Genomic DNA, 16,828 nt, shown 5'->3' with positions numbered 1-16,828 from the left:
GCTTTAGATCCTCAACTGCCCTCACTGTGCAGATAAGGAAAATGAGGCTCAGGGAAGGGAACCAATAGTAGAGTCTTTATACAAGTCCACACCTTCTGACTCCAAGTCCAATATGGAACAAATAAAGGAATGAATGAACAAGCACTGACTAGTCAATGATTCCGCACCAAGCTCTGCTCTAAGCACTGTAGATACTGGTAAGCCAAGAGAGATTTGCCCTCCAAGAGCTCACACTCTCTGGGATGGCCTTCCCACTCTGGAGACTACACGCAGGCTAAAGCTGTGTGCTGCACCCATAGACACAGGGCATGGGAGGGGAGTGATGCACATGGAAACGCACCACCATCAGTGTAACTGGGAGAGGGCTTTGTCAGCCAAGCCAGTGTGAGGGAGAGGCCAGAGGAACATCTAAAAGGATGAAGCCCAAGGAGAGGCCTCTTCTTGGATGAGATGCCGGTAGGAAATAACAGAGATGGGAGGGGAAGGGGAAGAGGGCTTGGCCTTGACAAGGAAAAGACACACTTCCTTCTTTAGCACCTGAAGCAAAGGAGGAGGGAGTGAGGGGTCAGCACCTGGGGCTGGGAGGTATAACAGATGAGGGAAGAGGGAAGAGTTCAAGGCCTTGATCTTCTCAGTAGCACAAGAAGCCCGAGTAGGGAGAGTTTTGAAAGAACAGGGATATGTTGGCCTGGAGAAGATTCAGGGTGACACGTTGGCCATCCTGGATTATCTTAAGGGCTGTCCCACAGCAGGAGCATTAAAGTTATTCTTCTTGGCCCCAAAGGACAAATCTAGGAGAATGGGGATGAGCTGTGGAGAGAACAATTTAGGCTGATGTTCAGGGAAATTCACAAATTTCTTGCAATTTTGAGGAGCTCCCCCCCAAGAGGTGGTGGGCTGCCCCTCCCTTCAGGTAGGAGAGAGAATGCTTTCTTGGGGAGTGTGTGTGTATGTGTGTGGGGGAGTCCTCTTTATATTTTATACTGGAAATTCCTTTGGTTTGGACTAGCTGGCAGCTAGTCTCCACCTCCTAAATTCTGTGATTCTGGGGGAAATGGGGGGGGGGCCTCTGTGAATGCTGTTGGTGGCTGGCAGAGCTGAGTGGGTGACAGACAGCAAATCAGGACAGAATTAAAGGCATGCCCTTCCAAGGTGGGGGCCCAGCTGACTCTGGATAACAGGAATGGGCAGGAGACCCAAACACCTGGAGTCCTGAAGCAGAGCGAGCATTCTGACAGGCTTAAGGTGGAGAAATGTGGTTGAAATTCTGGGTATTTCCCCTCCTGGGCAGATCAGTCATACATTAATTGATAAAATCTGTCTGAAGAGAAAAGCCAAGTGTCCGTTCTCTTCCTCTCCATCATACATGAGATCCCAGTGAGACTCCACTTCCAGGGTTGGGGGTGGAAGGTGACCTCAGACCGTTAGGGTTCCTGTGACACAGGTGGGGGGGACAGGAGCATCCCAGCCTCCCTTAGCTGGAATGGGCATCAGAAGTATGATTATTACCTCTACTTTACAGCTGGGAAATAGAGTCAAAGAAATTAAGTCAGAGCCAGACCCCAGTCCTCCAACAACCTCAGACACTCCCTATCTGGCTGACCTTGGGTAAGTCACTGTGTCCTCATCTAAAAAGTATAAGGGTCAAGCCCCTAGTTCGAAGTCTCTTCCCTGGCTGGTCATAAAGCAACAATAACAACAACAAGCTTTCAGATGGCAATTTAAGGATTTCAAAGCACTTTACAGATCTGCACATCTGTGCTTCATGGGCTGGTTTCTTTCCCCACTCCCTGTAAGCTGAGGGAGGAAAATCTCATTGTCAGAGTGGAAACAGATCCCAGAAGTCACCTCGGCCAAACTGTTATCTGGGTGGGAATCCCCTGGATGACGTCCTGATTCAGGCCCTCTCAGCCTGGTAAGTACCTGAAACCAGGAAGAACGAGGCTGCTACTGGGACACCTGGCAGGCCTCTACACATCAGTGGCTGGGAGGGAGTGTGGTGAGGAGTGCCCTCGGGCTGCACTGGGGGAGGGGCCCTCTGGGAAGACAGCTCAGCACTTTCTCTACCTCTGCTGGCCTTGAGAGCTGCCTAGGGGCACAGAAGGATGACCCTGAATTGCACTACTGGTAGGGGTCTGAGGCAGGATTGGAACTCAGGTTTTCCTTCCCTGACCACTACACCTCTCCCTATCAAACAGGGGCTACAGGAGTGATTCTTCTCCCATGCCTGCCCTGTTGCCAAGCCCTGGGGTGGGGGTGGGGGCCCACCTGAGCTTTTCAAGAACTCAGTGGATCTTTCTCTTTTTCTCCGCCATTCCAAAAAGGCCTTCTGATTTTCTCTTCATTTTCCTAAGAGAAATAATCATTGCCTCTTTCTTCTAACTTGGACTTCTTGGGATTTTAAAATCATTCTACATCTGAAGAATGATACAATCTTACCAGTTGAAAAAAAAATGTGATATGGCTATAGGGCACTGGGAAGATCCCTAGGTATGGAATCAGGGCCTGAGTTTGAATCCTGACTTGGATCACTACCTATATGACCTTGGTGAAGTCACTCAAAACATCCTGGGTGTCAAAAGTGAAAGGGCCAGACTAACTGACCTCTAGGCCCCTTCTGGATCTATATATATGATGAACCTATGATCTGAAAAATGACCGGGTAGACCTACATGAGCTCAAAGGTTCCTTCCAGTCCTAGACTGATGATGGCTTAGAGGCAGCCCAAAATGGAAGGGGCTTTAGCCATCACTGGACCCTGTTTGCTTGTTTCCTAAGTGGGGAAATCTGCCCAGAGATGGGAAGAGTCACCTTTGCCCAAGGTCACCCAGTTCACCCTCCTATAAAGTACATCAGCTAGTCACATTTGAAACCAAGAAAACCATTTCCAATCAAGTTTAGGCCTTACAGTCTCTTACTTAATGCAGTCCCTTTATTAACTCACACAATAGGCAAGCCTCTGAGGATTAGGTCCATTGTTAAAGAGCCTTCAAGTTTGGGGCAATCCTTCGAGGGGCAGGTCATGCAAGGATGATTAACCGCATCTCTCAGAGAAAGAAATAGAGTCACTGAGGGACTTCTCCACTAACACAGCAACCAAGGTGCCGCCCATGCTGGTCAGGGGCTGGGGAACCAGTGGGATGTGGCAGAGAGTACACTGAGTATGGAGTCAGCAAAGCCTGAAATATGCTCACTATGTCACCTTAATAGGTGGATAGGATGGAAAAAAAAAAAAAAGACTTTGCAGGTAGGTGGTGTTTTTAAGGAAGACTTTTTGTTAAGCCTAATCAAGAAGACTTGCGGGATGGGGAGGGGGGGAGTTAAACATCTGAGGAAACCTCATGGAAAAGGGGAGATCATACCAGGTCTGTTTGGCCCCACAAGTAGAGAATGAAGACAATTCCATTCTCTGTGACTGTGAGAAAATACCTTAACTCCTCTGCACCTCAGTTCCCTCACTTAAACAGTAATAATTAATAATAATAGCATTTATATAGTCTTTACCATGTACCAAGTGCTTTAACAATTACTGACACTTTTGACAGGGAGGCAGGTAATATTATTACCCCCATTTTACAGTTAAGGAGACTGAGATTAAATGACTTGCCCAGGGTCACACTAGTAAGTATCTGAGGTTGGATTTGAACTCAGGTCTTCCTGACTCCAGGCCTGGCTCTGTCAAATTCCTCCTAAAGGCTCACAAGCTTTGTGACTATGACCAAGCCGCTTATCCTCTCTGTAAAATGGGTTGGTTGGATAAGAGAGCTTCAAAAGTTAATTCAAGTTTGAGATCTATGATCTTGAGACTTCTCTGATCTCACTTTCCTCACCTGTAAAATGGAGATGATAACAGGGACTATTCCTTTTTCTTTCCTCTTTGTGTCACCAACACCTAGTCTAAGACCTAACAAACAGAAGGTGATTGTCATTTGTGCACTGCCTCCTGCCTGGTTGATGCTCTCTCTCTCTCTCTCTCTCTCTCTCTCTCTCTCTCTCGCCCCCTCTCTCTCTCTCTCTCTCTCTCTCTCTCTCTCTCTCTCTCTCTCTCTCTCTCTCTCTCTCTCTCTCTCTCTCTCTCTCTCACACACACACACACACACACACACACACACACACACACACACACACACACACACACACACACACTTAGCTTAGGCCTCATTTCTCCTGCTGTTCACCTTCCCAGCTGATTCACTCTGGAGAGTTAGAGGGCTAGGGACAGTCTGTGCCCCTGACTGACCTCCTCACACTGATTCCAGTGGGAGCCGCAGAGAACTTCTAAACAAGGAGGAGGCGGCCCTCCCCTGACAAAAGCTTCACTAACTCATCCTTTTCCTTGGAGGCCAGAGAGAGACACCAGGCTACCCAAAGGATCAGGGAGTCAAGTATTCATTACTACAGTCCAGTGATAGAGGCAGAAATCAGGGTTTCACACAAACTCTGAGCCAAAATTACCCATCAGGTGCAACCAGGTGAAACTGGAATCCTGCCAACAACAGCCCTGCCAAGTGCTCACCTAGATTTTGTTTGGATATGTGTAGGGAAGAGGGAGATCACTACCTTTTGCAACAGTCTGTTCCATTATTGGGCATCTGTAGATTTCTAATAATAAATAATACTTCACATTTATATAATGATGTAAGATATCCAAAGCATTTTACAAAATCATCTTATGTGTTTCCCTTAACTGCCCTGGGAAATATATGAGCATCTCTATTTTAAAGTGTGGAAATTGAGGCTGAGAGCAGTTAAGTGATGTGCTCTGTATGAGAGGCAGGACTGGAATGCACAGCCCCATGATTCTAAGCCCAGCATTCTTTGCCTTGCATCTCCAAGGTGCTTTAAAGTTTACAAAGTACTCTTCCCTCAATGATCCTGAGTTCTATCAGCTCCATCTTACAGATGAAGAAACTGAGGCCCAAAGAGGGGACATGACTTGGATAAGGTCATATACCTGGCAAAATGGTCAAAACAGGACAAGAATTCATTGGGTCTCCTGTCTCCTAGACTGTTATACTGTTATCCTTCCTTTTGCTACCATGTTACCTCTAGGAAATTCTTTCTTAAATCACTCAATTAAAAGTATTTCTTAAGCATCTGATGTTTAGCAGGCACTGGGTTAGGCACCAAGGATACACTTACAAATGTGAAACCATCCCAGCCCCCAAGGAGCTTAGAGAGAAAGACAATATGCACATACATAAATCTTTACAAAGTAGATAAAATGTATCCCCACCACCTCCCTGGGGGGAGGGGAGAGGGAAGGACACTAGCAACCAAGAAGGATGAGGGAAAAGTCTTGTGCAGAAATTATTGACTGAGATGCTCTTGGAAGAAAACTAATAATTTAGCTGGAAACCTGTTTGCCTATAACCCTGTAGATGTTACAAGCAATCCCTGAGTGAAGGACTGTCCTCCAGAGAGAGTGGCAGGATAAATTTATACTAAGCACTCCCACCAGGAGCAACTATTGTGGAGAGATTTTACAAGGAACCAGAGATGCTTATTTAGCCTAGAGAACAGAAAGCCTGGGGTAGGGGCAGGCAAGAAAAGGATGGGAAGAAAAATCGTTGTCTTTCAGAAAAAAAAAATGATCATGAAAAAGAGGGATCTGGCCCATTCTGCTTATTCCAACAGATCAACACTAAGAACGATAAGGGGAAGTACCAAGAAGGCATATTTTGCCCAATGAAACTCCTAATAATGTGAGCCATCTAAACATTATAGGGGCTGCCTGAGTGGTGAGGAAGTTCCCTGTCTCTCAAGGGGTTCAAGCATAAGCTGAATAACTTCCTAACAGGAATGTTAGAGAAGGGATTCCTGTTTTGGGAGTGAGGTTGGGCACCTCCTTCCCAGGGTGAGCTTCTGTAATTCTTGGAGTGGAAGGAATAAGCAAATAGAGGTAATCTTACTCTTTCTTGTCTCTCTATGTCTCAGGGCATTCATTCCCTGTTAGAAGGTAAGCTCACTGAGAGCAGAGATTGTTTCATTCAGACACCTAGCAAACTGTCTGACACAGTAGGTGCCTAATAAATGCTTTTTGACTGATTAATTGACCCATACAGCCCCTCTTCTCTAACAACAGCCAAAGCCAGGATCTAATGGGGCATAAAAGACTGTCAGATCAATGACCTGATAAAATAAAGACCAAGCAACAATGTGCCTGTCCAGACCCAGACTGAGAGATATCTGTACTAAGAAGGATATTGGTACTTGCACATAGTCAAGACCACTCACATTCCAATCATTTCATCTCTGATAAGAGTAGCCCAATGTAGAGAAGCATTGGATCCATGTCACATTATTCGCTGAGGGCTGCAAGCATTATTGATCCGATTTGAGAATGAGGAAACCGGGGCTTAGTGACTTACTCAGACAACTAGGAAGTGACAGAGATGGTATTTGAACGCTTCTCTTGGACACCAAGCCTAGCCTCCTTTGTTCCCCTCTCTACTCCCTCACTACGCCTAGAGCCCCCTTATAGGTCTTTCAGGATCTCTTCTTTCCCTGATCCTCTCTCTTTCACAGGACCATCAGATGAATCTTCCTTACGTACGACTTGCTCAAAGTCCTCCCTTCACGCTCTCTTCACCACCCCACAAGTAAAGTTCTGGCTCCTTAACATGGGTCTCAAGGTCCCATAGGCTAGAGCATGAGACTCTCTTGCCCAAGCCTTATTTTAGACTATTTCCCACCACTTATACAATAGTTTGGCCAAAATAAATCCCTTGGCACCCCCATATATGCCTATTGTTTCCTACCTTGTGCCTCCTTGGAATCTCCCTTCCCCCATCTCTGGCTGTTGAGCTCCCATCAAATCACCTTGGCCCAATGTCAACAGGGCTTCCTCCTTCACACATCCTCAGCACTCCCTCTGTTAGTCATGACCTTTCACCTCAGGCCTCACAACACACTTTGCTTTGCATCTCTCTATTGCACTTACCATTGCTTAGTATTTGGTCTATGCCACATGCCAGTACCCACCTCCAATCCTGCATGGTGTTTGAAAGGTGAAGACAATGGGAGAGGGGAATAAAGAACTAAGTGTCCATATTTATTTTTTTAAAAAGAGAAGGAAGAAATCAGTCTACAAACTCGAGGCCAGTGAACTTGACTGAGATTCCTGGCAACATCGTGTTATGTATTGTGCAAGGAATTATTAGTGAATACCTAGAAAAAAAAAAAAAAGCATGGCGTCATCCCCAAGAGTTCACAGCAGACTGACCTCCTGCTTCCTCTTTCTGAGGAGGCTGCTAGAACCATCCTTCTGTAGCTTGGGAGTCACTGTCCTCAGACCATGCTATCTGAAAGTGGAATGAGCTGCCTCAGGAGGGAGAGAGTTCCTTCTTCAGCAAAACTCTGATGACCACTTAACAGCTGGCTTTGGAGTCAGATGGCAGAAGTTCAAATCTTGGCTTTGTCATTTACTACCTATGTGACCTCCAGCAATGAACCTGACCTCCCTTAACTGGAAAATAGAAGGATGACCCCCTTCCCATGGAAGATGGATGATCCTATGGGGGGGGGGTAAGAATGTGTGAAGAGCCCCTGGACATAAATCCTTCCTCAGCATCATGCTACTTTTGGGGAGCCAGGGCCTCAGTTCTCTCATCTGACAAATGGGAAAGGGTTGGACCGGAAGATGATCGAGGTAGGTGCATTCCAAACCTAGGCTCCTGCTGCTATGAGATTCTAGCCTAGTCAGGGAGGACTTAGTGTCTCTGAACTCTCCTTCCAATTCCTGAATAAATCAATACTGTTATTTACCGATCCCGGACTGAGGTTTTATATCAGTTCTATTTGACATTATCTCCAAGTGGGCAGGGTGCACCTTGCCATCTCTGCATACAGTCATCAGTTAAAATCAACTGACCTGGATTTTACAGGTGAGAAAATGTACGTCCAGAGAAGCTGTGACTTATCTAATGTCACCTGGCAAGTTAGCTTGGCACACATAATACGTGGCACAGACTCGCTGCTTAATAGATGCTTGTTCATAGATCCTTCAGCACAGCTGGTGCTTAAAAAATAGTTGCTATTGCTGAATTCCTAAAATTCCTTAAGGTAACAAAGTGCTTTCCCAGTTTAGAATACAGGCATTATCATTACCATTCTACAGATCAGGAAACTGATCCTCCCAAGGGACAATGTGACAGGTGCACTGTCGAGGTTGGGATTTGAAGCCAGGTTCTGACTAAGGACGGCCGGCCTGTCAGGAAGTCAGTGAGCCTTGTAGTTGGCCACGTTCTTCTAGGGACCAGAAGAAGGTAAACAGATGCTAAAAGGGAACATGAGGGTGGCCCAGCAGCAAGTTCTAGGGGTTCTCCAGCGTGGGCTTTCCCAATACCGATGCCAAGGTGCCAAGCACCCAAGCCTAGGTGGCTCTTGTCCAGGCTTTCCCACAGTGCATGACAGTTGATGGTTTCTGAGACATCTGCTTTCCAATACTACCTACAGTCCCTCCAAAAAGTAACTGCTGGTGGGGGTACTTCCTGCCAAGGAATACTGACTGATAGCATCCTATGGAAAATCAAGGATTGGACACAGACAGAGACTCTTCCAAGACAGGCAGGGCTCTGGACCTTTCACGGGCCCATCTTCCCCAATGTACTGAGCTTCCCACAGTAGCCTGGAGAGGGAATGCAAAGACAGAATTAAGCACTGCAGGGTCTATATATAGTGATGAGTATTAGGGTCACTAGGAACAGATGTCATATGCAGATTGTCCCTAGGCAGGTATTAGACAAAACAACACTGAGCTAGACTACTCTGAAAGGCAGTTTTCAGATGTTTGGAGGAGAGGACACAAGTTCAGATGATCTCAGATTTGGGGCCAGATGGGACCTTGAAACCCAGAATATCAGATCTGAGAGGACCTGAGAATGCACAATGTCAGAGCTGGAAGAGACCAGAAGAATTTCTCAAGCACTTACTTTGTGGAAGGCACAGCTATACTGAGCACTGGGGATACAAAAAAAATCCCTGCTTTGAAGAACTTTTCAGGCCAATGAAAGTGATGATACATGGCACAGAATGACTGAGCCAGATGGGACCTTCTAGAACACAGAATGTCAGAGTTGGAACAGACCTTAGAACATAGAATATGAAAGCTAGAAAAGAGCTTAGAACAGAGACAACAGAAAGGGCCTGAGATCGTAGAATATTAGAGCTCAGAGGGGCCACAGGGATCATACAGCCCAACCCCCAAACCCCTCATTTTTCAAAAAGGGAAACTGAGGCCTAGAGAGGGGAAATCATTTGCCAAAAGTCTCACAGGCAAAAGAGTCAGGATTAGAACCACATCCTCTGACTCCAGTACCAGGATTTCATCATACTAAGAAGATCTCTGAGCTTACTGGAAAGGAATTGAAGCATCCCTCCCAAACAGGCTCCCCACAGAAGACTAGGAGCCCATTCATAAAAGCAAGACCAAGGGAGAGAAGGAATTAAATACTATTCCATTGGAAGGAATGGGTGAAGGGGTTGGGGATGAAGGTGATGGCAGAGATCATAGGAAGGTGGGACCCAACGGTTTAGAGACAAAAGGGATCTCAAAGCCCACGCTCCTCATCTTACAAATGAAGAAACTGAGGCCCGAGGAGATCAAGGGACTTGCCTAAAATCACATCTAGAGCAAGGGATGGAAGGAGATCTGGAATGTCTTCTGACTCCAACCCAACAGTCCTTTCCCTGGATGACCACTTCCCTTTACAAGGGGCATGAGCATTGTCTTTAAGAAATCAAAGGGGGATTAGACGTATTCCATAAAGAACGGAGCGCAGGGGCAGCTAGGTGGCGCAGTGGATAAAGCACTGGCCCTGGATTCAGGAGGACCTGAGTTCAAATCCAGCCTCAGACACTTGACACTTACTGGCTGTGTGACCCTGGGCAAGTCACTTAACCCCCATTGCCTCACAAAAACAAAACAAAACAAAACAAAAAAACAAAAACAAAGAATGGAGGGCAGCATGTGGCCAAAAGGGATAGGCCTTGGCCTGTTTGGAGCCAGAAGAGAGAACTAGGGGCAGTTGGAGCGGGAGTTACCAAGATGCAACTTTAGGTTTTGTGAGAAAACATAAAGATGCTTTCCAGCCAGCAGAGCTGTCCTGCAGGAAATGGGCAGCTTCCCTGGGCTGCCCCTCCTTAGGAGGCTTCAGTCTGGCCCACCACTCACGGGTCTGTTGTTGGGGGGAAGGTTCCAGTTGGGAGAGATGGGCTCTTGGGTCCCTCCCAGGCCTGTGACCCAATGACTTTACATGAAGACCAAGACGAGAGCATTCTAAGAGATCAACAAAACCAGAATGTTCTCAGCAATGAAGGGTTTTGCAACAAAATGCTGGGTGGCCACCACATGCAGGAGGGGCTTCCCAGTTACTGGAGGTCCTCCAGGAGAGACAGCAGGTTGTTTGTCAATAATGGTGTGAGGGCCTGGATGCTGGATAGAGAGAGGCCTGACGTGATAATGGCCCGACGCTCTGGGGAGGGCGTTCAGTTGGCCTAGACAACCTATCGGGTCCTTTCCAATTTTATGATGTTAAGCAGCTAACTGAATTATTCGTTTGTTCAGCCATTCAGTCCAAATCCATTCCTTAAGCAGCTACATGAATGATTGCCCAGCACGCCTATTAAGAGAATCATCTACTTGCCCTTTCTCTAGGACACACACTGTACTGAGGTAGGAATCGGGGCATCACTTGCGCTGTTCTGATGGGACTGCTGGACCCAGGAAGGTCACATTTCCCATCACATTCATTTCAACAAACCCTTATCAAGTACCTGCCCCCACTCAGAGTATTCTAGCAGGCACCTGAAAAAATAATAATAGCTAACACTTATATAGCACCTACTATATGACGGGCACTAGCTAAGCACTTTGCAATTACCATCTCATTTGATCCTCACTACAACCCTGGAAAGATAGGTGCTATTATTAACCCCATTTTACAAATGAGGAAACTCAGGCAAACACGATGAAATGACTTGCTCAGAGTCACAGCTACTAAGTGTCTGAACCTGGATTTGAACTCGGGCCTTCCTGCTTCCAGGCCTGGCGCCCTATCTGCTGTGCCATCTGCTGCCTGGGGAAGAAATAAGGATCAGGATGGCAGCACTGAATAGGAAAAATAATACTAGACCAGAAGCCAGAAGAGATGTGAGTTCAAATCCTACCTCCAATACTAAAAAGTTGCCTGCTTCTGGGTAAAGCACTTATCTTTTCTAAGCCTTAGTTCCCTATCTACAAAATGGGGATCTAGCAAGACCCATTGCCCAGTCTTGATGTGAGGCTGAAAGAGATAATGACTTCAAAGGGCTTGGGACTCTGAAACACATTATCAGTGTCAGATGTTCCTCACCCCAAAAGTCACGGGCACAGAATCACAGGGTGTGGAAGCTGGAAGCAGCCTCCATGGCCTGGCCACTGAGTCATGTGCCAAAGGAATCCCTGCTATTGCAAGGGCTCATCCAGTCTCTGCTCCAAGATGTCACCAGAGTAGCTGCTTCCACTGTTGGGGAACCCTTGCTGTCCTGAGGTTCCCTCCTCCCCACTCTTTGCCCTCATAACAAACCGACATCAGCCTCTTTGCTCCTGAGTCTGTCTTTGGGGGCCAAGATGAATGAGCCTCATCCCTCTTGAGGTAGCTGGGTGACCCAGTAGGTAGAGCACTAACCTCCTGACTACCCAGCCTTCTCCCCATCTGGTCCCCTTACTTTCTCATATACTGTATACATGTTATCTTCCCCCACTGAAATGTCAGCTCCCCGAGAACAAGGGCTAGCTTCCATGCTGCCTGTATTTTTATCTCTGGTTCATAGAACAGAGCCTGGCCCAGAATAAGTACTTAAAGAATTATAGCTATATCTACATCTACTTCCACCCATCCATCTACCCATCCATCCTTCCTTCCATCCATCCACCCATCCATTCTTCCATCCATCCATCCATCCACCTACCCACCCATCCATCCATCCATCCAACCTTCCATCCATCCATCCATCCACCCACCCATCCATCCACCCACCCATCCATCTACCCATCCATCCATCCATCCACCCATCCATCCACACATCCATTCTTCCATTTACCCACCATCCATCCATCCATCCATCCATCCATCCTTCCTTCCATCCACACATCCATTCTTCCATCCATCCATCTATCCATACATACATACATCCACCCACCCACCCACCCATCCATCCATCCATCCTTCCATCCATCCATCCACCCACCCATTCATCTACCCATCCATCCATCCAACAACCCACCCATCCATTTGTCCATCCATCCATCAATGCATCCCTTCATGTATCCGTCTCACTAGTTTTCACTATCTATCTATCATCTGTCTATCCTTTTTAGCTCTGTCTCCACTTATCTATCATTAATAATAATAACAACTAACATTTATAAGCACTTTACAATTATTATCTCATTTTATCCTTGCAGCGACCCTAGAAAATAGGGACTATTACTATCTTCATGTTATAGTTGAGGAAACTAAGGAAAACAGAGATTAAGTGATTTTTCTCAGTCGCACTGCTAGTAAGTGTGTGAGGCTGAATTTGAACTCAGGCCTTTCTGACTCCAGGCTTGGCACTCTCAATTGTACCACCTAGCTGCTCAAGCTCACTCTCTCTCTATCTCTCTCTGTCTCTCTGTCTCTCTCTCTCCTCCACTCTACTCTCAGTGTCTGTGTCTCTGTCTCTTTAATTAAAAGAAAGGTCAGGTCCAGTACTCAGAGTGCTGACTTCAAGATCTCTCCTACTTCCATCAGAGCACACTAGCCCTGAACTTGGTTGTCAGAAGGAGGCTGCCCAGATGTCTGACCCACATCAGCCAATGCTATGACACATGAAATTGTCATTGGGAGTCCCGCTGGGTTCTAGAGGCACACTACAAGGGACAAATAGGACATTAAGTGAGGTATTCTGAAGTTACTGCCAACTGCCCACAGGAGTCTCCCTCCCAGTGTCCAAGTGTAGTGTGGGGGAAAGAGCAACATAAATACAAAATTCAGAGGATCCCTTTGGCTGATCCCTAGCCTGTGGTCCTGCCTCTACCCAGCGGAAGAGCACAAGAGTTGGGCACAGAGTACCTGTGCCCTCAGCCAAACTCCCAATAGCAGGCAGCCATAGCATGACCCAGGGGTGTAGCTACCTTCTCAGGTGTCTGCAATGGGGGCATGCAGAAGTGCTGCTGGCTTGATACATGATCCTGGGTCCCCTCTAAGCCAGATCCTCTTCTGTGACCTTTAAGGTCCCTCCTGGTTCTGACATTCCCTGCTCTGAGGTTCCCTCCCATATTGGATATGTTATGGACAGAGGGTCCTTGCACATGTAACATGCCACTCTACAACTCTGGGACAGTGAATGGTGCCACCAGAAATGTGTGCCTCTTTATGAGGGAGGGATGAATTGGGAGAAGTCGACACCAGAGGTACACTCTCAACAAGGATTCCCAGGAGGCCTGGGCAGGGTGTTGGGGGTGGGTGCAGACTGCATGCATAAGTGACTATGTTTATCTTTGTCACCACTTCCTGTGTTTACATTGTCTTCCCTATTAGGAATCAAGCCAGCTACTCCCCATCCAACAGATCTCCTCTGTCTCAATTCCTGGCACCCAGTGAAAAGCTAGGCCCCACCGAGGCACTACCATGGAAAGGACACAGGAATGAGATGCAGAAGTATTCAAGTTTTCATCCTGGCTCGAGCACCAACAGTGACTCTAACCTTTGTAGGCCCCGGGTTCCTCGCCCAGACAAGATGGAGTCTGGCCTGGCCTGGGTGACCTCAAACATCCCTTCCAGTTCTAATCCAATGGCCCCAGGACCCCTCTGAAGGGTTTGCTTTCTCCTTTATTGAAGGAGAGGGTGCAGAGATATTGTACAGGCTCCCTTTGATGATGAGATTCTCAGGTTCAAACTCATCTCAGGTCCTTTGCAGATCCATTAAGATTGGTACCCCTCAGCTAGAAGCCACTCTAGCAGAGACCCTTATTGAAGATGAAATCATAAGCCCTGGATATATCCCTCAGCTCTGCCCCCAGACCACACCTCTCCTGAAAGACCAGGAAGTCAAGGGGCTTTCCAAACCCGGCGCTCCATACCACAACCAAGTCACAGGCCTGGACAGTAGCTTCCTGCATGTTCCCAAGGTAGCTTCCTTATAACAACACCTCAAGGCAAGCAGATAAACCCTTCCCACTCACTGCCCATGGCCCTACCACCCAATCACTCACTCCATCTATTCATCCAAGATCTCTAGACACCAGCCCGGCTGCAGGAGCCAAGAAGGTAGAGCAGGAAACTCTTCTCCCCAGTAAAATGGAACTGATTCAAGGCCTGAAATTCCAGATGTTGCTTCACCATGCACTGGTTCTGAGCTCTCAGAGAATCTCACCACCCTTCCCTCCATAGTGCCCCACACCCCAGTGCTCTCCAGTGTCTTCATTCCCATTTTGGAGAGGAAGGGAAAAGCTTGGAAACACCTCCAGTAGTTTCTCAGCATGGCCATGGCCCCTCCCTAGTCCAACATCTCTCTGATCTCCTTCCAGAGCCATATCCCCCATTGCAGGCAGTCAGGTACAACCTGAGATATAGCCAGACATCCAGAGTCCACATCAATGCTTCTTTGTCATGACCTATGGGGGTTCTGAAAGGATGCCATTTTCTTTTCTTTGTGTGTGTGTGTGTGTGTGTGTGTGTGTGTGTGTGTGTGTGTGTGTGTGTGTGTGTGTGTGCGCCCGTGCGAGCGGCAATTGGGGTTAAATGACTTGCCTAGGGTCACACAGCTAGTAATTGTTAAGTGTCTGAGACTGGATTTGAACTCAGATCCTCCTGAATCCAGGGCCAGGGCTCTATCCACTGCGCCATCTAGCTGCCCCCAAGGATGCCATTTTTAAGGGAAGAAACACCATCTCTAGAATGGTCTGTGATTTGTCATAGGTCATGGAATTAGGGCCAAAATCCAGGTGTGATGCTGCATGGAGAATCAGAAAGAGCCTAAGAACTTAGAGGACAGAACACAGAATTTCAGAGCCCTCATTTACAGAGGAGGCTGTAGAGGACATTAGGTCTGCCCAAGATTCTGTAGGCACTGTGCATGGCATGTGGTAAGCACTTAACAAATCCTTAATTGATTGATTGCTTGTTTTGGAGCTAGATTCTAGGATTAAAATCCCCAGGACCAAGAATTAGACAATGCAGGACCTTCAGCAAATCATCTCCCACCTTTAGGATGTGGTTTTCCTTTTTCCAAAATGAGGGGATTCGATTAAGTCAGGGATTCCTAATATGGGGTCCACAAACTAGGGGGTGGGTTATGATTTTGTAGCTATTTCAATATAACTGGCTTCCCTTGTTAATCTCTGTATTATTTTGTGTGCATTTAAAGTCATTCTGAGAAGGGATCTGGGGTTCAAGAAACCAACAATGTAAAAACCCTTGGGTTACATCATCTCTAAGACCCCTCTTCCTTCTCACTCTGAACCATATGATATCCTCTGTTAACTCTAGGATTTTTCAACCAGATAAACATTTTTTTTTCCCCTTTAAATGTAAGTGGGAGAAGAAACAGGAAGGAAGTGTGAGCCCTGCTGAGCTCTAGCCAACCATATTCCATTTTACTTGAGAATTGAAAAGTAGCCTATGACAACATCTAGTCCAACCTCTTTCTTTGTTTTACAGATAAGTAAAGTGAGGTACAGAGAAGAGAAAGCATTGGCCAAGGCAACATAGATATTTAGGGACAGAACTGGAGATAACCTAGATGTGCTGACTAAAAAGAAGGAATATAAAGATCTGGATCTGAGGAGGAGCCTGTACAGTAGCAAAATCCTAGGATTTAGCCTCAGAGGGCCTGGTTTCAAATCCACATTCTGCTATTCATGAGCTGAGTGTGCAACCCTAAGGCAAGCCCTCTTTCAGTCTCAATGTGTTCAGCTCTTTTTGAAGGTATACCAGTAGAAGGTGTTTACTCACTTGGGAGTTCCCTATACCCATGAAATCACATGTCTGGCCCCTATCCCTACTTCTATTATTATTATCCAGTTACAATGAGTTATACCCATAGAAAAAGAAGGCATATTCTTTTGCTTTTTTTTTTTTTTTTGCATAGGCTTTTGCTGAAATACTTGCGGAATTTACATTGATTATCTTCCAGAACCTTTTAATCATGATTTACTCTGTCTTCATGGAAGCAGAGATTTAGAATTGGGAGGGACCTGAGAATTCATCAGACTGAACCCCTTTCCTTTACAGAGGAAGAAATTGAGTCCCATAGCTGATAAGAGTCTGATGCAAGATTCAACTCCAGGTATTTTTGACACCAAACCCAGCCCTCTCTGCCCTATATTACCTAGCTGCCTCTCAGGGAATGTACTCTGCCACCATTAAATTTCTCATACACCTCTATCACACCTCCACTACAGAAGCAACCTTACCACCAAGCCACGATGGTGAGGAACGACGGAGAAGGGAGTGCCTTACCTTTCCTCGTCCTTGAAGATGAACTTTCGAAGCTTGAGGTCCCGAAGGACCAGCCCCCCATCGTGACAGTGAGCTACAGCAGATGCAATCTGGTAGAAGAGTTTGGCTGCTTCCTCTTCCTTTAACTTCTTGCAGGTTCGCACAAAAGAATGCATGTCCCCATAGCTCCGTTCAAAGAAAACATATGCCTTGGTCTCCCCAAGAAGGATTTCAGTGATTTGGTTGATGTTGTTGTGGGCAGGCAGGCAGAAGCAGGGAGCCAGAGACTCCTGATAGCAGCTGACATCAAATACCTGAGGAGTGACAGAAGCAGGAAAGCTGAGGGTCAGAGCCTGGCTGAA

General features: G+C 46.7%; 1 protein-coding gene across 1 annotated transcript in view; it reads right to left on the bottom strand.

Annotated features, from left to right (window-relative positions):
* Positions 1-16,828, bottom strand: part of TRIB2 (tribbles pseudokinase 2) — a 37,129-nt gene that overhangs the window by 10,599 nt on the left and 9,702 nt on the right. The window contains exon 2 of the mRNA XM_043988577.1: positions 16,488-16,780. Coding sequence (XP_043844512.1) covers positions 16,488-16,780 — 293 coding nt within the window. The remainder of the gene's footprint in view (positions 1-16,487; positions 16,781-16,828) is intronic.

The sequence above is a fragment of the Dromiciops gliroides genome, chromosome 2 (assembly GCF_019393635.1).
Source record: "Dromiciops gliroides isolate mDroGli1 chromosome 2, mDroGli1.pri, whole genome shotgun sequence".
NCBI classification, from domain to species: Eukaryota; Metazoa; Chordata; class Mammalia; order Microbiotheria; family Microbiotheriidae; genus Dromiciops; species Dromiciops gliroides.
The sequence above is the reverse complement of the archived record's forward strand: the minus strand, read 5'-3'. Positions and strand labels throughout refer to the sequence as shown.